This window comes from Periophthalmus magnuspinnatus, chromosome 17 (genome assembly GCF_009829125.3).
Source record: "Periophthalmus magnuspinnatus isolate fPerMag1 chromosome 17, fPerMag1.2.pri, whole genome shotgun sequence".
Taxonomy (NCBI): Eukaryota; Metazoa; Chordata; class Actinopteri; order Gobiiformes; family Gobiidae; genus Periophthalmus; species Periophthalmus magnuspinnatus.
The window spans coordinates 30,960,601-30,987,757 of record NC_047142.1 but is presented as its reverse complement, the minus strand read 5'-3'; the positions used below and the strand labels follow the sequence as shown (position 1 = coordinate 30,987,757).

The following is a 27,157-nucleotide window of genomic DNA, read 5'->3' as shown; positions in this document are numbered from 1 at the left end:
TCTAAAAAAAAAAAAAAAAGAATGACCACAGATATGAATAAAAAAATAAAAATACAAAAGATGAACACATTTTAACAAAGACTTTTTAAACAAACTGACTTACTAATCAAAATAGTATTAGAAAAATGACTTCTAACCTAAAAGTAAAGCAATGCGTAACTTTGTTGTCTCCGCTCATCTCCATGGAGATATTATTGCTGTGCATGGAATGTTTCACAGTGTGGCATTAATCTGATCATTCCTATTTTGCATTCATTCAATTACAGGTGTTTTTACAGTTCAAAAATGCCTTGAAAAACATGATTTTTTACTGTGAGTGGGATCGTCCCTCCACAGATCTGACTTGTAACTTTGCCTGGTTGCAACTCCTGTCATGCTTGGAGATTGATAAAGTTAATGGTGCATTGTGGAACATTCTAGGTGAGGCAATTACGCATTCATGATCCAGTATTGGCTCAGTGCATCATCAGAAGCAATAACATCTCCATGGAGACAAGCACCACCAGAAAAGTGACATAGTGCCGCTTTAACTTTAAAGGGCCCATATTACATTATTTTCTGATCTCTGTTATAATCTTGTTTCCTCATCACAAACAGACCTGGAGTTGTTTTATTTCATTAACACATGTTTAACACACAAACCCTGTATATTTAGGCTCTGTTCCACCTTGTGATGTCATGTGATACAGGAAGTGCTCCACTGTGTTTTTAAACTCCATACACCTACACTAGAATCATTTGGATGATTTTAGCCCTGGAATTTCCGGTCTCTATTGAACAAAAGGTAAAAGTTAACTTAAAAACTACCACTTCATGACATCACAAGGTGGAACCTTGCACCTGTGAGCATTTTGAGCTTTTGTTTTTGATGAGGCAACAACGTTCTAACGTGGCTTGAAACTCCTAACAGTCCATTTTGCACACTATATTTATTTTAGCTTGACTCTTTGGCCATAACTTTCCATGTCTTCCTATGAGCACTCTAAACCTGCTGCTTTGGTTGTCTGCAGATTTAACTCTTTGGAGGATTGACAGATAGAGTTCCATACGTTCCCATGTGTAAAATTGTACAAGAACAATGTATATATTTGATTTAAACGTGTTGAATTTTCTGTTTTTGTCTTTAAAAGTTTGTGTGTCGCAATGGTTCAAGTTTTGGACTTGACGGCTGGACGCGCTGTGGAGGTGTTTCAAAGAAAATATGGACATTTCAGATCCATAAAGATTTACGGAGAATCCCTTTGGCTGGAATACTGCTGGACTCATGTGGCTGTGTGTTTTTCAATGTGAAACTCTTACTTTTGGCTTGAATTCAGACGTGTTTTCGATTCTTTTGCATAATTTCAAATAAATGGCTTCTTTCGCCACCTCTTGCTGCTCGGTTCCATGTGTGAAATCTTTGATAAATTGAGTTGACACTGACACAAGCCGAGATAAAGCTGCTAAACTGGGCACAACCTGGAGGACTAAACGGGACTGATGGGAGAGGAGGAGCAGGGTCTGGAGGACTGAAGCGGAGAGTGAGGGGGGATTTCTACTCCTGCAGCCAGGTATTTGTAATCTGAAACACTAAAATTGTTAAAACATCATATACACTGTTTAGTAGCAAAAAAAGTAGATTTAGTGCTTCATTTCAATTTCAAGGATAAAGTTATTTTTGTTATAATGTAGTTTCCTCATCACATACATACCTGGAGTACCCCTCACATTTAGCCTGAGTTCTTTCCTCAAGCAGAAAACACTCTGTTCCACCTTGTGATGTCATGTGGTGATACAGAAAGTGCTAAACTGTGTTTTTAAACTCCATACACCTTCACTAGAATCATTTGGATAATTTCAGCCCTGGAATTGCCAAACTCTACTGAACAAAAAGTAAAAGGAGCTGTTAACTTGAAAACTACCACTTCATGAATCACAAGGTGCGTTTTGAGCTTTAGAGATGTAGACAGACTAATGATACAGGGTTACTCAAACATGTGTGAATGAAACAAAACACAACTTCTGTGTCCTTACTGTAAGTGAGCTTGCATTTTCACAAACCTGACTTATAAGGGGCCTGGAGGAGGGCTTGCTCATGCTTGTTTCCATGGGAAAATTGTTCCAATAGAAAAAGAAAAAAAAAGCATAAAACGTAGCTGTCTCCATGGAGAATGTTTCAAAGTATTGTTTTAACTTTCCGTTTCCTTGGAATCCTGCATGTGACATACCACCTCCAGAAAGTTACATACTGTACCTTTAATTCAATATTGTTTAATAGCAAATAGTAATTCAATGACCAGCCCTAGTGTTTCTACAGTAAATACATAACACTGATCACTGGTCATGGTATGTTATTTCTATTACTAAACTTCTAATCTGATATAGTTCATAATATACTTTTGTTTCCTTCTATTGACATTTGACAAAGTTCAAGGTTCAGAGTAAAAATCTATACAGTATCATAAGAAAATGTTTAGTTACATGTAATTCAACAGTGACTTAAGCACTGTGGAATGTAACTTGTGACTATAAGGCGAACACGCGGGAGCCATTGTGTGAAAAAGGACATAAAAAATGCATAGGACAAGAGTGGACCAGTGTGTCAAGCATTCTATAGCATTACAGCATGTGGTATTATGCAATCAGAACGTTATTGGATTTGTATTTTTATCCAATGCACTACCCAGTTCTTTCCAAACAAAAGGTCCTGTTTAAAACTCATGGGACAAACTGACATTAACAAGCTGAATAATTCTGTTTATAACCTGGCCAACTTTATAAACAGAGCACTAGTTAGACCTGCATATATTTTACATTATAGTTATAGGCATATTCAATTCCATTTAGTTTAATAATGTATTTCTTATTTTGTAAAGCACTTTGAATTAATTTGTGTACAAACTGTGCTATTGCTATACAAATAAACTTGCCAGAACATGCTGGAGGGACTGTGTTTCTTGGCTGGCCTGGAAACACCTTGGGGTCCTACTGAAGGAGCTGGAGGAAGTGTCTGGGGTGCGGGAAGTCTGGGAGTCCCTGTTTAGACTGCTGCCCCCGAGACCTGGCTCCAGATAAGAGAAAGAAAATGGATGGATGGATCTCTCATCATCAAACAAGAAATGTAGACTGCATTTTAAAAAGTTAACATTGACAGGAGAAACTGACCAACTTAGTAGTAGGAGTTACATACATATATTTTACCTGTTACGTATCAGGCCTATATGATTGTATTTAGTAGAGCCCCGAATCACTTCAGCAGTCGCCTCGTTAACATTAAAAGACAATAAAAGACAAGCAGATGGTAATATTCATAAATGTAACGTGTAAATGTTCTTAAAATGAAATATAGCTCCGTCTTAGTCCAGAAGTCGGCGCTGTTGTACCACGTGATCAGACGAAGACAAAACCCGGAAGATAAACAAACAGGATCCAACATGGCGGCGCCCGCATGAGAGACTTCAAAATGTTTGTGGATTTAAACCCATGTAGACCAGATTTCTTCACGTTTCTAGCGCTAAAGCAGTAAGCACAGAATCCGGATGATGTTTAATTGATAGACACGATATTTTATTGTTAATTATTGTGAAATTTGAGATACTAATGTATAAAAAAATCCAAAATGTGTCACTGTTCACAATCTATACAAGACAAACATTCAAAATGAAGTTTAAAGGTGCGCTATGTAACTTTTTCTGGTGGAGAATGTGCCATTTTCTTCTATCCGTGGAGATTTCTTTGCCTTGCCCGGAACATGGCTTTACATTTTGGAGACGAAAAAGTGCTGCAGCCTGGCCGAGGTGCAGGTCATAATCAGGTCTGTGCAGAGGTGATCTGGTTCACTCCAAGAATGCATGTTTTTCCAAGGTATTTTTAGCCATACTATCTCTATGGAGACAATCAGGTGACGGATCTTTATCAGAAAAGTTACTCAGTGTACCTCTATGATTTGCCCGTACATAAAAGTGTGAGGTGTTGTGATCCGTTGGGTGAATTAGGCATCATATTTCTATTTGTAACAATAAAGGTTCTATAGTACGCTAAATTGTCTCCTGTGATCATTTCGCCATGTTATAATGTTGTTCCCTCCTCAAAAAAAAAATACCTGGAATTGTGTTTTGTTTCATTCATACATGTTTGAGTAACACTTTATTATTAGTCTGTCTACATCTCAAAAGCTCAAAAAGCTCTATTCCACCTTGTGATGTCATGAAGCAGTACGTCAAGTTAACATTTACTTTTTACATTTTGTTTAGTAGAAATGGCTAATTCTAGGGCAGAAATAAGCATAATGATAGTAGCGAAGATGCATGGGGTTTAAAAACACAGTGGACCTCTTCCTGCATCACCACATGACATCACAAGGTGGTGTGTTTTCCATTTGAGATAAGTCAGCCTAAATATGCAGAGTTTGTGTGTTAAACATGTGTGAATGAAACAAAACATAACTCCAGGTCTGTTTGTGATGAGAAATCAACATTATAACATAGATCAGAAAACAGTATAACATAGACCCTCTAAAGATATTAAATATAGCTTTGTCTTGATATATTTTCTGCAGAGATGAGTTGTTTACACTTGGATGAGGACAGTTTCTTTGAGTGCTGTCAACATCTGTTAAAGAAATCCGAGGAGCTGAGAGATGGCTGGAGCTGGGAGACGGTACAGGTGAGACTAAGGATGCAATGCAAGTGTACACATGTATGTAAGGGCATTAAATAACAGGGGTGGAAGAGGTAAAAAATACAGTTACATGGCTAAAAATGTACTCAAGTACTGCTGTCCAATTCAAGCAAAAGTATTAAAGAACACATTTTTGTATAGAATTTTACTGGCATTTAGATCGGTATTTATTAGAAAACCCAACTGAAAGAGGAAATAAGCTGTTTTAATTCACAGTCTGCATATAGACTAATCAGAACAGGTCATGAGGTGCTGTTATGGGTGTGGGTATAGTTGCTCCTGTTATTTTAAATGCAGTTAATTACAATCACATGGCTACAGGTACAGATTGAAAAATGTACTCAAGAAAAGTACAAAAAAAAAAAAAAAAATCTACACATTTACAGTAACATGAGTATTTGTGCTCGTATAATGTGCTTTCTTTGTCCCACAGGGAACACGAGAGGGTTATCTGAGGAAAACCGTTCTACGCTCCATCGTTACTGGCTCCAAAAGGAATCAGGAGATCGACCAAGAGTTTGAACAGGTCAAAACTATGCTATCAAATTTCATATTACTCAACTTGGGCCTTCTCTATGTTTTTGATTGTTGTTAAGACAGTGATTCATGATTCTCAAGAACAAATATGTTGATACTAGTTTCTAACTTTAGCAGTTAAAACTTTTGATAAGATTTTTTGTCAAATCTTACATATAATGATGTTAACTGTGTTTTAGAGAAGTGAGGAGTCTAACCTGTCATTTGCACTTTAAATTAAACTTGAGAATGATTACTACAATATGATTCCTAAGTTCATGGAAAAATTTCAAGGTTTGGGAAGAATTTCTGTGATTAATATAAAAATTGTATTGGGGTTTTTTTCATATTCATGTCATATTTGAGCTCACAGATGTTGGTAGTTTTACTCACTCTATCTCGCAGTAGACTTCAGTGGCCACTCCTGAAGAAGCAGATGATGATGCTGATGAAGGAGCTGTTGAGATAAACTGCCCTGCGGCTGAAGGCGGCAGCCATCTTTGTTTCCAGTTTGAGTTTCATGTGGTTTTCTCGAGCAGCTACAGGACTCCGGTGCTCTACTTCAGGGCCTTCAGTCTCGGTGGGTCAGACTTCTGCAGACATAATGAATGAAATTAGAATCTCCTACCTCTCTTTCCTAGATACAGAGCTCAGGATTGCTCATGTAATTTTCAGTGAGCCTAATGTTGAACCTAATGTTAAACCAATGCAGATTTAAAGATGCTAACACTAAACACTAAACATAGCATTCATTTTGACATGTATGATGAAATCTATTTACCAGTAGCAATCTAGCATCTTATCAGGTTTCTACAGCTCTATTGTTTTTGTTTATTTGTGCTAATGCTTTATGGACATTTGGGATGCCACAAATGCATATAACTAATACTATTTTTTGTAGTGCGACAGTAGCTTAGTTGGTAGAGTGTTCGTCCACTGCTCCAAAGGTTGGCAGTTCGAGTCTCGCTCTCTTCATGAACATCATTTTTAGAACAGTCTGATGCACTGACCCACAGGTTGGCAATGCGATTAAAGCTCCCACAGATGTTGTTGTGTCCTTGGGAAAGAAACTTAACCCACCTAACCCCCATGTGATCATTTTACCATTTAGTATCACGCAGTATAGGATATGTATTTTGTTTCAGAGGGAAAGAGTTTGTCATTGGAGGATGTGTGGAGCTTCATTCAACCTAAACTCAGGCTGACATCACAAGACGCTCTCCTCAACACAATTACACAACAGGTACTTGCCATCAATACAATGTTGAGTAACATTAGCACTCTTTACAAATATAAGCATGACAAAGGAATTAAAAATGTTGAAACAGAAAACAGCAAATTAGACTGGAATACTTGTTGTTCATCTCCCATGATTCTTGGCCTAAAGGTCTTCAGGAATCAATCATAGACCTGGTTTAGTACTAGTCATGGTGTAGACCTGGTTCAGTTCTAGTTTAGTCACAATTTAGAGAAGGGTCAGGCTTGGTTCATACTTGGCTCGGCTCTGGTTTAGTCCTGTATTTAGTTCTGACTTAGTCCCAGTTCAGACCAGGTTCAGTTCTGGGTTTGTCCAGTTAACTTCACAGTCTTCATGAATCTTGGGGTCAGACAGTCTCCAAAACTACAACACTAATTTACCCACATTGCAACAGATTTTAACAGAAAAAATTACATTAATAGAGAACCCTGTAAAAATATGTACCTTAATTATTCTATCTTCCATTCTCTATCAGGAGCATCCTCTTCTGGGACAAGCCTTCTTCATGCTACATCCCTGTAAAACACAAGACTTCATGAGACCTGTTCTACAAACTGCTCAACAGGAAAACAGGTAAATGTTGTTAGGTTTAAAAGGGTCAGAGGAGCAAAGGAAGCAGAGGATGCAGACGAGAGGGTCAGATGGAGCAGAGGATTCAGTGTGTTTGTGTTTCTTTCAGAGCAGTGAACTATGTGCTGACGTGGTTAAGTGTGGTCGCTCCTCTGGTTGGTCTCGATGTCCCTCTTGAATACTGTTCAGACCTGAGACCAGGCTCTAAACCGGACTAGACCTGCCTGTCCTCCACTCATCTTCACTCTTAAAGGTACCTCCTGCTTCACTTACTCATAATGTAATGAATACATGTACTTAAGTGAAAATTCAGAAGAATAAAGGTTTGTTGTTATTGTAAGTGAACAAAATACACAAACTTTGCTGAATCAGTGCAACGTGAACCCATGAATAATAATGGTAAACTATGATAAAATAAGATGTTAAAGCAGACACATATTGTGCTTGAGTCTGCTCTATATATTCACAATATTCATCTAAATCTAAACAACTCCACTGACTTCCTCGCTAGAAAACTGTGGTGCCCAATTGAAGCTGGCGTCACTCTAAATGTCATCACAACAAAGTGCCGCATGCTGTCAGCGCCCCCTATAGATAGCTGTAGATCATATGCGTATCACAGATTAAGAAAATGAAATTAGAGAATGAAGTGCATACATCACAGTTGGTATGTGTGGAAAACAGGGGTTGATCGGCAAAATAGTGTCTTGAAAATAAGCGATTAAAGATTACTCAAACATGAATCACTCCAAATACAACTTCAAGTGCCTAAATAGTGAAGGGAAACAACTCTAACATGTAACATTTCTGATTTAAAATAAAAATAGACTATAAAGACAAAAAACAGTATGGTTTGACAGAAGAATTAACAAGTCAAATTTGTGTTTATAGCTGTAAAAAAAAGTATGAATAAAATATTGCATTCACTTTCAATGTATTTATCAGACTAAAGAGACAGATCATCATTTTTTTTCTTATAGTGTAAAAATATCAAACATAACTGAACTAATGAGTTCATGTGCACAAATTTACATTTTTTTTGTTTTGTTTGTTTTGATGTGATTTGGCCAGTTTTTACACCAGATGCCCTTCCTCTCAGAAATACATATTGTTAAAATTTTCATTAAAGAGTAAAAAAGAAAAGTGGTGCTACTATATTAAACTCATGTGTCTGTTTCCTTGTTAAAAGGTGAACCATCCTCCCCTTGGCTCGTGCTAACTCCTCCCCTCTGGTTCCTCTGCTCAGGAGGGGCCACACGGAGCTCTCTGACCCAGGGACGGAGCCTCACAGTCGGGCACAGGGCCAGTCCTTCAGCTGACCTAAACCAGATGGACCCCCACTGCTGCTTCAGCCGATGGAGCTGTGTGTGTGTCTAAGTTACACGAGAAACAGAGACAGCTGTACAGACTTATGTTTAGCTTATGTGCACTTTACTCTGTTTACTGACAAATTATTACAGTCATGTTTTCCCCTATGGAGGAAGAAAATATACTGTACCGCGTTATATTAAATACACTTTAATTAGCCTTAATAAAGCATGAACAAAGACCTAATTCATGATATGTACGAGTGTGGGTGTGTGTGTATATACATTTTTTTTCATTGCACTGAAAACATGCGTCCTTACTGTGTGTGTGGGCTTGCATCTCCACAAACCTGGCAACAACCTTTATTTATCAACTTTTCTGCATTAATTTTGCGTTGTCTGCCTTACTGTGCTGTAATAACTACACCTTAATTAGCATTAAAAACATGAACAAAGACTTAATTCATATGAACAAATGTTTTCATGTCAGGTTTTTACCTTAATTCAGGGGTTAAGAGTTGAGAAGTCAGAGGGTTAGGATATTAATTAAATAGTTATAAGCCTTTCTTCATTATGAATTATAACTTTGTTCCTGTTTTTCTCCTGTTGTACTCAGTTAGTTATTTTTAGTGTTTAATATAAAATAGCAGTTTCCTCTCTGTAAAGTGAGGCACTTTTTTTGTTTGAGAGACTGCTGAGCTCAGGACGTCCCGCCATCTGTTACTGGGACAGAGATGGGTAGAAAGGAGAGAAGAGAGGGAATAGAGGCAAGGAGGGGGAGGGAGAGGAGGCGGGAGAGAGGTGAGGAGAGGGAAAGGAGAGAAGACAGAGGTAAAGAGAGTAGGCAGAGAGGAAGAGAGGGGTGGGGAATAGAAAAAGAGGAGGATTTGGGGGGGCTGGAGGAGAGATGGAGGGGAGAGAAAGGAGAGGAGGAAAGATGGAGGAGGGGGGAGGAGGAGAGAGGGAGGAGAATGGAAAGAAGAAAAAAAGAGGAGATGGGAGGGAAAGAGGGGAGGTATAGAGGAAGAGAGAGGTAGAGAATGGAAAAAGGATTTGGAGGGGTGAGAAAAGAGAGAGGGAAGAGGAGAGATGGAGAGGAAAAATGGAGAGAGGAGTGGAATAGAAGAGGGAAGGAGTATGTTCTGGGACGGCTGTGATCTTGTGATGTCCTTCAAACCAGAGGACTCAGCACAGTGGAGCCTCCGACTGTGAAGTCCCACACTGCTTCTGGACTCGAGCCGCTTCTGAAATAAAACTACAGCTTCATTATGTATGTACTTTATTCTGTGTGAATGGGGTTATGCCCGTGACTATTAGCCTATAATTATTTTTTTAAACAGCTGTCAAAGCAAAAAGTGATGTTATCTGTTTCCACTAGAGGGAGGAAGAGATCAAATATTGTGTCATCTTCAATTGACAAATAGTACATAATTTACACCATACTTTGTACTTTAATATATAGTACATTGTAGCAGTACTCTTACTTGAGTAATATATAGTACACCGTAACAATACTCTTACTCGAGTAATATATAGTACAGTGTAACAATACTGTTACTTGAGTAAAAGTTGTGGTTCCTCTTCTCTTTGAGTCTAAAGTGACTTATGCTTTATGTTACAATATGAAATGATTTGAACATTTGTGTTTCTTGCCTCCCCTTCACATATGATTTACTTTGGTTCATTTTTGTATCTGTTTGAAAAGATCACATTTTGTGATTTTTGTTTTTTTGTTTTGTCAAATTATAAATCAGATGTTACGTCCCAACAGTTACTCTTTAAGTTACTTTTACTTTTCCCCAATACTTTTTTACTCTTACTTAAGTCATTTCTTGGACCACTGCTTTGTACTTCTACTTGAGTAAACAGATGTCACAGATGTTTATCAGAGTACAGAGTGTTATATTTGTGGAGGACTTTGTACCTGGTCCACCTCAGCTGAGCCATGCGGACGAAGCTGATTGGTCCGTGCGCTCCGTACCGCGCTGTGATTGGTCCATGAGGCTGTGTCAAGTTCCGACTGAGCCAATCTCAGGCACGTCCTTTTGTAAATCGATTAAACTCTTCAATTTAAAAGAGCCTGATGTCAATGTCTTTTTTTTTTTTTTTTTTTTTTTTTTTTTATATATAATTAGCAGTACACATTTTAGTTAATATAATTTCATTTTAGAGGTAATATTACCTCTAAAATTTTCTGGCTACATAAAATATAACTATATTATTACTCCATTTTCTAATCCCATATCTTTAGCCTTTACTGTATATTGTTTATGTAGTTAATTTAAACGATAAGATAAGAGAACCTTTATTTGTCGCACAATGAGGAATTTCCAGTGATTTCCAGTGTTGCAACACACAGTTCATATAGGCTAGATGTGCATAAATTAATCCAAATCATATATATATATATATATATATATATATATATATATATATATATATATATATATATATATATATATATATATATATATATATATATATATATATATATATATATATATATATATATATATATATTTGCTATTTGCCACACTTTGGATCTATTTGTAATTAAAATTATTTATTATAAAATGCCACTTTCTTTCAGTTTATATATTTATATAATTTCCTTGTGTAATTTTTTTTTTACAAAAAAACCCCCAGACAAACAAAAAAACATAAAAACATGCATCCTTACAGTGAGGGGGCTTGTATCTACACAGACCTGACTCTTACTTGACCTGGAGGAGAGCTGCCTCCTGCTTGTTTCCATAGAAATGTTGATCCTTTGGCTATAATATTCCAAAATATGACATAATGGGTTTAACTTTATATATCCATGCAGTTGACTTTTCACCCCCAGAAATTGACTATCTCTTTAATTATTAAATTACTATTATTATTCTATTTACTACGAACAATGGTAGGTTTTTAATATATTATGTTTAAGTGACTCTACAGTGTGAATAAAGAGCATTGTTTTATTGTGAAAATCCGACCGGAAACGCCATTGTTTACCTTTCGCGTTTGTCACATCTGTTCCTTGTGTAATCTGAGTGGGGAAAAGTCGTGTCCTGCTCAAACAAAAGTGTTAAATGACACTTTTTCATTTCGTGCCGTTTTATCTCAGTTTATTGGTTCGTTGAAAGAGTTAGCTGAGCCCGCTGTTAGCTCGCTGCTTTAGCCTTAGCTTCCACACCTGCCCCTGCTGCTGCTGCTGTGGAGTGTGACAGGTAACACCGAGCAATGAGCACAACTACGGGGAAATGCGCCTGCTAGTACCTCGACATTATGCAAAATATTGAAAAAAAAAAAACATAAATGTGAAGCGCTTTGTTATAATACTAATGCTTTATGTACTATTAGTTTGAAGTAGTTAGCTCTACATGTAACATTATGCTGATGAGTGTCTACACATTGACACTGTGTTTCGATTCCTGTTGTTTTGAATGGATTACTTTACATTATCTTTATGTTTGATATATTTTAACACATTTGACCAATATGACATAACACAGTAACTCAACTATGTGGGGAATTCCTTGTGGGTTCTTGTTTAATCAGTGTGCCCTTAATAAGAACAAAAATAAGTACAGATACTAATGAAGTACTTTGTAAAGGGGTGAAAATTTTAGTGTAATAGATTGGAAATGAATCCTGTTTAATCCTGATGTACAAGGTGCTAGTAGTAGTTGTAGTGTAGTGGGAAAGCTGAGTCCCAGTCCACCTGTTGACATCATGTTAAGGCAGGTGTGACCAAAAGATTATGTCAAGTTTTACAGCAAAAAGGTCCCAGTTGGGTTTGCTACACAATTCTTTCTTTCAGAGCTGGGCGATATATTTGTTCTTAAAATGGTATTGTGTTAGAGATACACAGATCCAGCTTTTTCAGTTTCGATACTATGGCCCTAAGTATCTACCAGGATCCAATATTAACTGATATCAGTGCAGAGACTGAAATTTGCATTCATTTTCTTTAAACAAGTTTAACATAAGACAAACTAATATAAATGTGTGATGTAGCTGTTATTCATCTCTCCATTAACTACTTTGTGTAAAGGTTCGATATTGAAAATGTTGCGGATATTTAGCACTGATATTTTTTCTGCTCTGCCCCAGTCTGTGTGTGCCCATGTGTCATTCCCAGTTTGACTTAAGGCACAAATGAGTAAAATGGAAATTAGTAATTAGGCTACAAATATACACAATCATGCAACAAGTTATTTTATTTGAGAAAAGACTAAAATATGAACTGTTAAACAAATACAAGAATCCATAGAAACAAATAATGACTGTTTTTGTCATTGGTTTTCTTTGGCCACTCACTTTTCCTCCTCTCTCTCCCTCCTTCTCTGAAACCTGAGGTCTCAAAGATGGCGTCCTGGATGTTCCGTGTCTGTGTGGTGCTTCTGTCCATCCTCCTCAGCAGCTCCAAAGCCAAAAGAAACACTGTGGTTTACTGCTCCGGTATGTCCAGGCCCCACCGTTGAATAAATATCTGAAGTGATTGTGCAAAAGCCTTTTAGTTAATTAACACTGACAGAGAAGATGTTGTCTTGTTTTTGTTTCCTGTGGATAGGCCCAGTTCAGTAATTACAGAGATATTAAACCATAAACCAGGTCAATCTGACCTGCGAAGACACGGAGAACTCCACTCTGTGTCTGGTAGTGGAGCGGAGTTCTCTGTGTCAGTTTTTGCTCAGTTTATAAGGCAATAGTTACAAGATACAAGAAGCAAAACATTGTGTTACCAAAGTCATTTGAGCTTAACTGTGTAGAACAATAAAACAAGCACTTTTTTGTATTGTTAACTGAGCGCAGTGTTGTGTAGTGTCAGGTGTCGCGTTAAAATAAACCCTCCCAAACAAAGATATAGAGTAAAAAGTTCCGCGTGTACCTTACAGCACAGCTATTGTTCAGGCAGATTGCACTGTAGAGCTATTGTCACTAATAATAAGCATTCAACATAAGGCTGTAGTGTATGGATCCGCAATAAAATGTGAAACATATTTTTGATAAACAGTTTGAGGGTATTCATGGATTTCAAAGTAATTAAACATTAGCCCTCTTGCTGTAGCATTTAACAAAAGAAATTATGAAATGTCCTCAAAATTTTAACTATTACCAGGAAGTTATGAATGATTAATACAATGTCCATAGAGTCAGTATCAGATATTGAAGGATTTTCAAACGAAACAACTCCAGGTAAGTGTACTTTATAACATGGAAGGCAATACATGTCTGTCTGTAATATAATCAGATGGAGATTTATAGAAGACAAGTTTGTTTGTTTTTTTGTTTTTAGTAGATTTTTCACAGATGTCCTGATGTTAGAAGCAGTGATAAAATAACTTAAGTTAAAGTGGAACTAAACACTAAAGCCACTTTTTTGCTACTTAACTGTGTATATGGTGTTTTAGTAGCATTGTCTACTGTTACTAGTTATTTTTGGTCAACTTTTGTGCAAACTGGGCAAATTTGGCAACTTGCAAACAATTTGCAAACACCTGGCTGCAAGGACAGAGACCTCCAGACCGTCCTCCCTCCTCACTCTCCAGAACCCCCTTGTTTCTTGTTCTTGTTTTAATATCTTGACTGTTGTGGTTGCCAGCGTGCAGAGCGATCGTGGATGAGATGAGTTTCTCTATCAGTCAGATCGACCCAAAGAAAACTGTCAACGTGGGCAGCTTCAGACTCAGCCCCGACGGCACCATTAAGGACAAGAAGGTAACTATGGAAATCATTCAGCTGATGTCAATATTCTCTGAGGGGATGAAGCTTAACTTGAGGCACTGCTCTGTCTGAAGCTCTATTACTCAAGATAGACTTTAATCTGAGCTTTATTTCAACACAATCTGACCAGAAAGAACTGATTTAGCTGGAACTGCAACAGGTGAGCGGATTTGTGCTGTTGAACAAGTCCCTCTCAAATTACATTACAGTCACAAGCTAGCTAGCATTAGCCACACCCTCTTAAACATATCTGACTGTTTCCTGATGTATGAATTGGCTCCACAGCAATATGACTGAGCCAATACCATGTACCAGTAACAATAAAACAAACCCATGTAACAAAAGACAAGATTCCAGCCTGGTCCTGACCGAGATCCTGGCTCAGATTTGGTCCATAGCGCTAGATCGATTTTATTCCATTGTCATGAAAGAATGTGTAATATGCTGACAGGAAAATATTCCCACTTAGAAAATAAATGATGTGAGCTCTTAAAAGTGGTGTAGTGGACTCACCTCCCATCCTCCACTGTCTCTTTCTCCATTCCACTCTACAGCTGACCAATGAAATAAAGCTGTTTCAAATCTGTAAAAGAACAGATATATCTATTTTAGCTTTAGTCCTGGTTCAGTTCTGGTTCAGCCTTGGTTTGGTTCTGGTTCAGTCCTGGATCAGTCCTAGTCCAGTCCTGGTTTAGTCCTGGTTTAGTCCTATTTTAGTCCTATTTTAGATCTGGTTGAGTCCTGGTTGAGTCCTGGTGCAGTCCTGTTTTAGTCCTAGTTCAGTCCTGGTTCAGTCCTGGTTTAGTCCCAGAGGAAGCTCAAACCTTGATCCCTTGGCCCTGTGCTCTGCTCCTTTCTTCACTTCTGACCCTGGTTCTTTAGCTTAGCCCGCGATGTCACCGCTAACTCCACATCTCCTTGCGGGATTTGCCGGTTTTAAGACGCTGCTCTTTGCCCTCTGCGCTGTCAGACTTCCCAGGGGCAGATCCAAAAAGGACACAAAAGTTTCTTAAACCTGTACGCGTCCTGACAAAGCCCCACAGTGGAGCTTTAAAGACATTGAACTTAGAAGGAGAGCTGATCTCGTAGCGACCGGAGGGAAGTCATGCATTGAGAATGAGAGGACGATAAAGGGGCAGTGACAGGATGACGGCTTCTATCACGTGAGACGCACACATTTCTCCAACTCAAATACTTTGGTGTTTCTCTGAGCGACGCCACCACGCAAATCCTCACAGTGTCAGCGCAGACACCATTTTGGGGACCTGTTTTTTATTATTTTATTATTGAAACAAGGTAAAGCAATCCACTCGGCATAGTAGAAGTTAGGAGTGCATTTTTGAATCATGTGAAGTTTTGCACAGAATTCTTGTTAAACATAGTAGAATTTTAATACTTTTCCAACATTTCACTGAATCAACTTTTATCCCTTGTTTTAGCTGTGAAATAGGCACGTCAAAATTAGTTTTTCCTGCTTGACATAGAGATGTCCTTTTAAAGCTTTGGCTACACGATCTACATGTTCCAGTATTTTACCTCACATTATTATGGAGGATTTACAGAGGGATTTTTAAAGTGAAGTCATGTATTATATTCACAGATAATTTTCAGTCATATATAGTTTATTCTAAATACCCAGAATCCCCCTTGTTTAAACTGCTGCTACTGATGCCTAAAATGTCTTGTTTTCATATGAAAAAAATCTATTGCATTTTTCCTTACAATATTATGTTGACATTTCATTTTTAAATCATCTTTTAGCTTGTTCATTCAAACCATAGGTTTAAAACAAGCACGCACACACACAGACACACACACACACACACACATATATGAACATTTTGTCAAACTCATAAAAATATATTTATATATATATATATTTTCAGACGGTGAAGTGAGCAGGAATTTGGATACAGAGTAATGTTTCAGTTTTGGCCAAATGTATTTGCCTGTGCAATTTAATGAGAACTGTATTAAAAAGGTAGAGTCATCTTTGATATCTTATTTCTTTTGTAATACGGTGTTTTAGTTTTTTGCTTTACAGTATGTGTATTCTTATTTTACTACTCATATCTGCATTGAAAAAAGATAATTTAGCATTTTGGGAAAAAAAGTAAAAGGATAATTTTATATATATATATATATATATATATATATATATATATATATATATATATATTTTTTTTTTTTTTAAACACTTTTATTAATTCAAACCATTTAACCTGGAGGCAAAATACATACACTCTATTTACGTCAATGCAATATTTTTTTCTATGAATATTTGTGTTAAAATAAGTAATAAATTTTAAATTCTGATTAATATTCCTCTTATTATGACCTGTCATGATCTGGTATCTTCTGCACAATAGGTCTGAATGAAAGGATGTGTCCACAGCGCTGCTATAAAGACTGTTTGTCCTATGGGGAGTTACTCAAGCCTATAGTGGATCCCCCTCTCCCCCCCTCCCCCCCCGTCCGCCCTCCCCTCTATCCACAGCACTGCTTAGGGTTAGTGCTTACTATTGAAAATCAGATACTAATCAATTCTAAAACTAGAATCAAAACTAGACACTCATTTGAGCAGTTATCGATACTAAAAAACTTCAGTTCACAGGACAGAAATGAACCTTTTCCTGAACAGCTTTAGAATGATGTTGAGCTGTATCTTTCACAAGTATAAGGCACATAGACACATAGTATACACACATGGACCACTATGAACCTACTGGACACTGAGGATTACACAGAGATAAGACACATGGGAATAGAAAAGAAAGTACAGGCACTTAATGTGGAAAATCACATTCTTAATAAAGAGTGTTTGTTTTATTATCATTGCTGTAACAGAATCGTATCAAGTCTATTCCTTAGTATTGAAATTGAGTTTTTAGAATTATATTTTTAGTATCGTGACAACTCTAGCTCCTATAGTGGCTGTTTGTCCTATGGAGAGTTACTCAAGCCTATAGTGGATCCCCTCTCCCCCCTCTCCTCCCTTTCCATTCTCCACCCCCCTGTTTGATTGACAGGTTCCATTCAGGCCCCTGCTCTGCCAGCCCGTCCCTTTAATTTGGGCCTGATAATGACTGAGCCTCCTCCTGCTTTTGTCATGAGTATCCGCCGCTGTCAAACGCATCCACTCCTTTACATTCACACTATTATCAGTTATTAATTAGATTTAATGAAGTGGGCGGGATTTAAATATGACCTTTTTATACTTATACTTATGATAGTGCAGTGTCTTACACTGCAAATGATTAACTAACTAAAGAATACTAAGGTTTTCTATATTGAAATTTAATTAAAAATATATATTTAAAAAAGATTATAGTCACGATTCATTTTATTAAATAACCTTGTTTTTGTCCAAGTTTTGGCTTTATCTTTAAATTTAAATGTTGTTTGAATAGTAAATACATTTATGTGAAAAACAAAACAAGTTCATTTTAAATAGTTTGGTCCAAAGTTATTCCTCACTTACCTTATGCACACAGAGCATCTTAATTATTCAATATGATGAGCTTTTCACATCTTTCAGAGACCAGAGTGGAGCGTTGCCTTGATGGTAAAGCTAAAAATGACTAGCATGCTAACATGGGCTTCCTGATTATCGGACAATAAAACACTTTATAATTGGATGGAGACAGCACACAGCAGACTTATTTTGTCCTCAAGAGCTGCTGATAAAATATATCTGTACTGGGACAAGACTAATTCTGCTCCAGTACATGGGGATAATAAAAACATTTAAATTTTAATATTACATTTATTAAAATGTGACATTTAAAATAATGTGAGAGTAGAAGTCATTTTAAACTGGTTTGAACACTTTTTTCATCTTTTCAGGGTTGCCTCTGTGTTCATTCATTACTGCTACTGTAATATATATGTTTGTAAAGCATCTTGACATCAATGACACAAAATCATTTCTAAAACCATTTTTTATTACCCAACGTACAAAAAAGATAAAATTACATATGACTTCACAAAAATAAGATATAATTTTACTCTACAAATGATTTAAAGACGTGTTTAAGATTAGAGTTGGTGATAGTCCCTCTTTAAGTCCTCCTGGTGTAGTCCTCTTATAGACCTGGTAGAGTTTAGTCCTGCTTTAGTCTTGGTTTTTACTCCTGGTTTCACTTGGGCTCAAGGAGAGATCCGATGATTTTTGCAGATTTTTACATCAGATGCCCTTCCGGTCCTGTCCAGCCACATTAATATGAGTGGAAGGCATAATGGTGAAGTGCCTTGCCCAAAGACGCAGCAACAATGCATGCAATCTTGAACCTGCAAGCCTGTGGTCAGCAGGCGAGCACTTACAGATGGCACCACTGCAGCTGAACAGCTGAGCCTCAGTCAGTCCTGTTTACAGTTTAGAATCATGTGAGTAAAAGTAACTCAGAGCTCATTACTGGACTGAAAGTTAAAGTGCAGTATGTAACTTGTCAGACAAACATAGATTCCAATAAAAGCGTGCGTTTTCATTTTGGTCATGTTTATTGCACTGAAAAACGTCCTTACGTTACTGTGAGCAGGCTTGCATCCCCACAAACCTGACGACTCCTGCTTCCACAGTATGCCATGTTCATAACTATGTCCATGGAGAATGTTCCAAAGTATGGCTTTAACTTTCTATTTTCATGGAGTTATGCAGGTGATGTGACCGCCTCAAATCAGGCATAAAAATATTTGTTACTTTAATGTTTGTGTAAGAATTATTATATTAACAGCCTTTGGACACTAGCGCCAGTGTTCTGTGGAGCAGTTTGAGCACTGTCACGATCAGAGTCTGGACTTTAAAAACACAGAGGAGCTCTTGTGGATTATAACTGGGAGAGATGTACTAGTGAGGAGCTCAATGTGCAGAATAATTTGAACATGTGAATGAAACAAATCACATCTGCAGGTGTGTTTTTGAGGAGGAAACTAGAACACAGTTAAAGATTTATGTTTTCAGGTTTTTTAGGCTTTAAATTATAACATACTATGCTCATTGTTAGTCTGTTTTTACACTGAGTCCAAACAGCAATATTAATCTATTAATCAAAATGTAAATTATATGAATGGGTCCCCTGACGTCCTGTTCAAAGCTGCAGAAATGAAATGCCACATGTATTCATTGTTGCATTTCACCAAAACGAGCTCCTGTTGGAAAATACTGCCTAACATTTTTAACCTGTTATCAGCCAGTGTGTTAAAGCAGTGGGCGAGGATAAGGGATAGGTGAAAACTGGTATAGGTTGACAACCTCAAATTAAGGTTGTCAAAAGTGGTATCGAAAACTGGTGAGCAGGTATCGATACTAAAAAAGTCACAATCACAGGACAGAAATGAACTTTTCCTGGATAGCTTTAGAATGATCTTGAGCTGATTTAGGGTATCGTTGAAAATGAGAATTGGTTCTCAACCGACCTACCTGGTAAAATAAAGGTTAAATAAATAAATAAAAATAAAAATTGGTATCGAGTATCAAGTCTATTCCTTAGTATCTTGACAATACAGGATTACTCAAACATGCATGAATCACTCAAAATACAATATGAGTGAACTATGATGAGATATTGCATAGTTAAAAGCCCGTTACAAGTTTATTTTACAATATGTGCTCATTAAAACCTCCAAAGTTTTGCTTAGGAGAATATTGCACCTAACAGTAAAATATTGACCGCGTCGCCGGTTGTGTTTTGGTAATTGTTCTGTAATTACTAAATGCATATTAATTAGCTTGTGGTTCCCCAGCGCAGAGGCAGATGGCGGATTGCTTGGTGCGTTTTGTGTTTGGGAGCTTGGCCCGGAAGCGACACCAAAGGAGACAATGGACACTCGGGGAATAAATCTACATTGTTGAGAAAATCCATGTGCTGTAGCCCCCTCCAGAGCCCCCCCCTTCCCCCCCTGGACCCCCCTCGCGCGCCCGCTCAGGATCAGGCCTTTCAGAGCGGACACTTCCTCTTTGATCGCTGGAGAGTGGAGCAGAGAATGCACCGCGACACAGGGGTCACAAAGCTATACCCAACACTGCACTTGGCTCTACTCGGGACATCGCAGAATACTTCACAACAGGAGTGAGACATAGTAACAAAAAAATATTATAGTTCATTGAAATATCAGATCCTGTTGTGGTAATCCATCTCAAATGTGCTGAACATGCCTGTAAATAGACCTAACACATTTTGAGCTTCTTCTTCATGATGTTTTCTTCTAGATCGTAGATAAACGGTAATATTGAAAACTACTTTATACCACTGACACAATAGTAGTATAATACAGGAGAATCCCAGTGAACAATGTTTAAATAGACTGTTTCATTAAAAGGCCTGAGCTGCAACAAAAATACCCAAAATAATCAGAAATTTATATAGTGCTTTTCCACCTCAAAGTGCTTTACGTCAAGGGACCAGTCACCCATTTACACACACATTCATACATTAGTGTATGCAGACACTGGGGGTGCGGTGGGTTAAGTGTCTTGCCCAAGGACACAACAGCATTCATCTGTGGGAGCTGGAATCGCACCGCCAACCTTCAAATCAGTTGGTTGGTTGTTCCATCTTTCATATATTGAATGATAAGTGGATGTAGTGATCATCATGACGGACTTGTATTAAAATTATAATTATTTATATAGAGAACATGTTTAAACCGTCAGCATCGTTTATCATTATCCTGATATAATCGTTAATCGCAGTTATTTTGGCCATGATAATCATGACGCCAAATTTCAATATCATCCCATGTCTTTTACTGTGTCATAGATGTTCATTGTTTTTCAACCAACTGCAGCTCAAATGTGACCGTACTGTGATCATACAGGCCTAATACTGCAAGAACATAACAAAGACCCTAGTGCAAAGATAAGGTACACGTGATATTATTGAGTCTGAAAAATAGACTTCTGTGGATCGTGTAGTGAATAAGTGGATACAGTCTGAGTCATGATCTTTACTATTTCAAGTTATGGTTCAGTATGTGAAGATGGAACAATACTTTTTGTGAGGTCAGTATTTATGGTGATACTTTTTTTTTTGTACTACTGGGGACATTTTTGTTATTTTTCTGTTCTACGGTGTGATTCTAGCTGTAGAAGGTTGAATAAAAAACTTCAGTCACTTAGTGTAGCAACAAAATAAGCCCTAAGCGTATCATTCTGATATTTATTTATTGTAGTTCATGTTGTTTTTTTTTTTTTTTTTTTACCAAAATCATGCATTTAGATTATTTTGGGTGATAATTCTACTTTTTCTGTGGCATAAATTAGTTTCAATATTATTGTTTATCGTCTATATTTTCTTCAGTGATATATTGTACTTTAAAATGTGTTATCATGGCCTACATAGTCCTACCTGTAAACATTGTGTTTTTACATTTCTTATAGAGAAATGCTCAACATTATTGCACAGTAAAGATATGATCTGAGTGAGTCCTGTGTACCCAGGACCACATCCTGTCTGCTTCACTCCACTTCAGTTTTGCTTCACCTTCATCGTTCAGTGAACTGCGAACTGAAGTGAGACCAAACAAACTAAAACAAATGAGGACAGTCACAATTTGAAGTTTGAAGCATGATCGTTATAGAGAAATATTACGATAAACAATAATATTGAAAATACTTTATGCCACTGATACAAACCAGGATAATCCCAGTAACAGTACATTTAAAAAATTAAAATGTTAATTAAAACTCTCCACTATTGCAAAGAAATTGTACACAGGATAAATATTGGGCCCAAAACATACTGCTTTTTCATATATTGAACAATAAGTTGATGCAGTGCTCATCATGACAGGCTTTTGAGAAAGTGTTCCATGTCTGAAGAACAATGACCATGTTCTGAATGTTTCATGTTTGTACTTTTGTAATGGTTGTATTGACTTTTACAGGATGATGTGTGACCATGTAATGATTGTCCAAAGGCTTCACTGTTGTTTGAAGGGTGAAAATGGTGACTTTAAATGCCTCTTGTCCAGGACACTCTCAGTGAAGTACTCCTGATGGCATCACTACTTTTACACTATAGTACATTTAATGCAGTACTAGAGTATCTATTCTATACTAATTTACTTAGAGTAAATATTTTGGATACATTTGTATTTTCAACCCCACCCTCAAAATTAGTGTTGTTTCTCTTGTGTTGTGTGTCTTGGATCCCTGCACTGGTCACTGTTCTGTTCCTTTGGTAGTAGTAGCTGTAGTACCATTAGTAAGTAAGTTGTAATGGAGACAGCAGTAGATGGTTACAGTAGTAGAAGTGATAGTAAAAAAACACTTCTTTGCTTATACCAGGAATGTCCAGGGATCCCTCTGGCTTTCTGGTAAATTCACATTATCCTGTGAAGTATTTTGTACTGCTATTTCATAGTAGTCTATGCTTCAGTACGCAGCCCTCCATGAAAAACATTTGCACACCCCTGGCTTATACATTCACTTGATCCACCCGCTCTATAGATTTGTTTTGTTCCCCTTCAGTTTGAACTGTGTCTTGGGTCACTTCGGTCATGGTTGCAGTTTTTTAGGTAATTGTAGTAGTACAAGTACTGTTAGTGATTGCAGTAGCTGTAGTAGAAGTACTTTGCTTATTCATTTTCTTGAGTACAGATTTGTGGGTACATTTTGATGATTAGTTTTACTCCTCTTTTGTTTTGTTGCGTGTTGGGTCACTCAGGTCGCTGTTCTGTTCCTGTGCTAGTCGTTGTAGTAGAAGTACTATTGCTTGTAGTGACAATAGAAAAATGGTAGCAGTAGCTGTATTAGAAGTACTTTCCTTATGCATTTTCTTGGGTACAGGTCTTTAGAGTATAATTTTATGACCCACCCGCTTTTTAGATGAGTTTTTTTCCTCTTTTGTTCAGTCTGCGTCTTGGGTCAGCCCTCAGGTCGTGGTATCTTTGTCGTTGGGAGTAGCTCCTTCTGCATCGCGTCTTAAAATTCACCTCCAGAAAAGGGACTGTCATCTGGCCCTTCCGCTCTCATTCAGCCCCTGGCCTTGTGTCGCTGCCCCTCACAAACCCCCTGTGACCCCCCTAGACCCACAGGCTTCCGGGGCGGGTGTCGTCCAGGGGGTACGAGGGGGCAGTACCTGTCTAGACATCAGCACAGTTTTGTTTCCGTGGAGAGAGGAGTGAGAGGTGGAAGTTTGTCTGCGGAAATAAGCGCTGACCCTTTGTGCTTTAGATGTGTTGTGGCGTGCTCGTTCATTTTAGCAATGTTAGATCCAACTTTAGTCCATCTTTAGTCCTGGGTTGCACCTTGGTTAAACCTGGTTCGATCTTGGTTTAGTCCTTGGTTTGATCTTGGTTTGGTCCTTGTTCAGTCCTAGTTTAGTCCTGGTTCAGTCCCAGCTCTGACCTTGTTTATTCCTGGTTTGATCCTAGTTCAGTCTTGTTCATTCTTGGTCCTGGCTCTGACCTGTTTTGATCCTGTTTTAGTCCTCATTTAGTCTAACTTTACAAGTTCATTCCTTGATTAAACCTGGTTCAGTCTTGGTTCAGTCTTGGTTCAGTCTTGGTTCAGTCTTGGTTCAGTTCTGGTTTAGTCCCATTCAGACTTTACTACATCATGTTTTCTGGCTTTCTAGATCCTGGTTTAGTCCATCTTCAGTCCTTTCAACTGACCACACATGTCTGGGGTTGAATAATGGCAGTACTGTCTGAGGCTATTATGAAAAAATCATGTGACTTTTGTTTATTTAAACTGACAGAGAAGATGCTGAACTTTGTGCCAGTTTTTGTTTCATGTGGATGCTGGTCCATTCATTACAAGATAGATATTAACCATAAACCAGGTCAACACATCTGTAATCTGACAGTTACTTAGAAAACTCCACCTGTCTCCAGCTCAGGTTAAAGTAGAGGGACTCTACAGTGTGCTGATGTCATATGCATTATTGGCCTTCCCTCCATCTCTCCCCCTCAGGTCCCTCTGGCTCGCTCGGAGGTCCACCTGTCTGAGCTGTTGGATGGAGTTTGTGATAGAATGAACGACTACGCTCTGTATGAAGATCCAGAGACACAGGAGAAGCGATATCGACGCTTCGCCCCCAGAGCAGACCAGGACATGAGCGACCTGCCCGACTTCAAGAACTTTAAATTTGAGGGACCAGAGGCCAACGCACTCAAGTTTGCTGTGAGTAATACTGGGAATTCTGTCCTCTGCAGAGAACAAACTAGACTCTATATAGATGGACGTAGCTAACCTGCATGTTCCATCCATGGGCAAGGTCTGGTTCCAGTTGACTTCTGTTAAGAAATGGTTGCCCCTCTCTCTGTAAATGCTGCTGTCAAACTCCTTTTTTAGGTTTTCAAATATTCATTGTAACCCATTCTGCATGATCCTGGCATGATCCTTGGCCGTCCAATCACGTTTTTTCATTTCAGTGACAGATGGGAAACAGAGGAGCTCATTGGTCATCCTTCATTTAGGACAGTGTTTCTCAAGATGTGGAACGTTGGCTGGTTCTTTAATTTTAGTATTTGTTTTATTTATGGACAAATTTCTTTTGGGATAATCATTATTCAGAATGACCTGATTCACAGTTTACTCTTGTTTTAGACCTGGTTTAGCTCTAACATAGGTCTGATATAATCCAGATTTGGATTGGATTGATGGTACTCAAATTATATGATCTTAGATTGGACTTGATATGACTTATTTATAATAAAAATCAAACTTCACTCCCCTCAGATTTACACAGTGTAGTGCTTTACTCATCAATTCTGTAGAAATCCACTATGTTATTTTTCTTGGTGCCAAACATTTTTTGTATATTATAAGAAAAGCCTGTAGTTTTGGCTGGACCAGTTTAGTCCATCTTTAGTCTTGGGTCCAAGACCTTGGTTAGACCCGTTTCAGTTTTGGTTCACTCCTGGTTTAGGTCTAGTTTAGTCTTTAGTCTCAAATATTTATTTTCAGTGATCTTACCTTTACGCGTCGTTGTTGTTTTCAGTGTGAGACGATCCGAGAGGAGCTGGAGGATGACATCATCGCATTGCTGCAGAAAGACTCAGGCAGAGTCCAACAGGAACTCTGCAGCAACATCTCAGGTACCAAAACACTCTGTTCCACCTAATGACATCATCACACCTTCATAACACCATAAACTGACTATACTAACGTTTTGTGTCCCTTCCAGATTACTGTAGAGACAGCGTCCATGCAAACGAGGAGCTCTGATTTTGGACATTTTTGATGTGAAAAACAGAACTGTGGCCTTAGAAACATTTTATAGAACAACGATTGTTTAAATAAATGAACAAAACACATGTAATACATTTTGCACAAATGTTTATTTTGTTTTCAGAGTATGTTGTCATTTATAAGAACTTACGATCTAGACAGCAACATGGAAGAGCTCCTCTGGAGGGACCTGTACTATGGACTTGTGTCTCTATTGAACTTTAGAGACACGAGGGGATGTGGAGGTGAGGAGTCTGCTGAGTGTAGATGGTTTGGTGGGATAGGACCTTTTCACATCAGTTAAGTGGCAATTTGTGAAAAAGCTGGAAGGTCATTCAAAATTGCATCCAAATTGCAGGGACAATTTACTAACAAGCTAAATTATTTTAATAGTTTAAACAGTGTAAAGGTGTTGTCATATATTATGACTTGTTAACTAATAACTCTGGGGTAATTAGATGAGTTTCGCCCCTTGTTTACATTGTGGTTGCTAGGTAACAATATGGAATTACCTCTACATATGTTGCATCTGCTGCCCGTGTCCAACCAGGAAGTAAATTCATAAACACCAAAAATATCTAGGGACTATTGGGGGAATCTAAGGAATCTGAGACCTAAATGTCCCTGTGTGTCAGGTGCTCTCCCTGTGTCTTCATGCGGTCTTATGCTGTGCAAAAGCTGCTAACCCTCTAGTTTAAACCTCTACAAATATGTTCTGAAATGTGATTCTTGTTTTAGTTTGTCAGTTCAGATTTCAGTGTTTTTGTCAATTCTTCTAGACACGTTTAAACTGTGAACTTTAAACAGAATCCCATTATTATAACATTAATGTAATTACATTCACAATGTTTGTCAGGAAAATGGCCGCCCTAATACAAACCACGATGATGGGCCTTAGCTGTGCCGTTACCTTGTCTGCTAACAAGATTAAATATATTTGTTGTTGAGATTAGCGCGCTGCTTAAGTCTGCTGTGTTCTAGTGTCTTTGGGCGGATGCTTTGAGGAGAGCCGCGCGTCGCCAGCGCACTGTGAAATCAGACTGATGGAAACTCCAAACACAAGCTGCCATTTTAGACGCAGGGTAAAGAGGGGGAAGGGGATAGACCAGGACTAGACCAGGACTAAACCAAAGCTAGAACAGGACTAAACCAGAACTAACTAGGACTAGACCAGGGTTACACCAGAACTAAACCAAGAATAAACCAGGACTAAATCACAGCTGAATCAGCGTTGGACTAGGACTAAACTAGGGCTGTGCTGTTACCTTATCCGCTAATAAGATGAAATATATTTGTTGCTGAGCGCTGTTTCATTCACACATGTTTGAGTAACACTTTATTATTAGTCTTTCTACATCTCCAAAGCTCAAAATGCTCTGTTCCACTTGTCCAGTGGTGATGTCATAAAGTGGTACTTTTCAAGTTAACAGCCACCTTTTACCTTTTTTTCCATAGAGACTGGCTCCACTGTGATTAAAAATACTGTGGAGCACTTTCTGTATTACCACATGACATCACAAGGTGGAACAGAGTGTTTACTGTTTGAGAAAAGAACTCAGCCTAAATATGCAGGGTTTGTGTGTTAAACATGTGTGAATGAAACAAAACACAGCTCCAGGTCTGTTTGTGATGAGAAAACAACATTAGAACATAGATCAGAACAGTGTAATATGGACCCTTTAAAAAGTCACATTTTTTGGACTTAAATCTTCCTGGAACATCTGCAGCTCCGTCTTTGTGATTCTAATCAGGGCTTCCCATTGGAGCTCACTCAGCCATATCCTCTGTTTTCTCAACTACTTTTGAAAATCTGATCACTTTTTTTTTTTTTACTTTGTAGAAAAATATATAATTCAGATTACATCGCTACAAAGTAATGCAGTGTAAAGAAGGCTAAAAACAATAGCTTCTAAATAAACTACTTAGTGCCACAGTGTATGGACTTTAAAGGTGCAC

General features: G+C 37.9%; 2 protein-coding genes across 2 annotated transcripts; both read left to right on the top strand.

Annotated features, from left to right (window-relative positions):
• Window positions 1-3,441: 3,441 nt before the first annotated feature.
• atg10 (ATG10 autophagy related 10 homolog (S. cerevisiae)) lies at window positions 3,442-8,536 on the top strand. The gene is made up of 8 exons (XM_033981999.2): window positions 3,442-3,501; window positions 4,538-4,644; window positions 5,093-5,185; window positions 5,584-5,755; window positions 6,321-6,418; window positions 6,909-7,006; window positions 7,113-7,256; window positions 8,193-8,536. The coding sequence occupies exons 2-7, from the start codon at window positions 4,540-4,542 to the stop codon at window positions 7,219-7,221; spliced, it is 675 nt and encodes a 224-aa protein (XP_033837890.1). The 5' UTR covers window positions 3,442-3,501; window positions 4,538-4,539; the 3' UTR covers window positions 7,222-7,256; window positions 8,193-8,536.
• A 2,781-nt stretch (window positions 8,537-11,317) lies between these two features.
• Window positions 11,318-25,280, top strand: cnpy1 (canopy FGF signaling regulator 1). The gene is made up of 6 exons (XM_033982613.2): window positions 11,318-11,525; window positions 12,657-12,759; window positions 13,904-14,019; window positions 23,942-24,151; window positions 24,972-25,068; window positions 25,158-25,280. The coding sequence occupies exons 2-6, from the start codon at window positions 12,666-12,668 to the stop codon at window positions 25,196-25,198; spliced, it is 558 nt and encodes a 185-aa protein (XP_033838504.1). The 5' UTR covers window positions 11,318-11,525; window positions 12,657-12,665; the 3' UTR covers window positions 25,199-25,280.
• The last annotated feature ends 1,877 nt before the right edge of the window (window positions 25,281-27,157 follow it).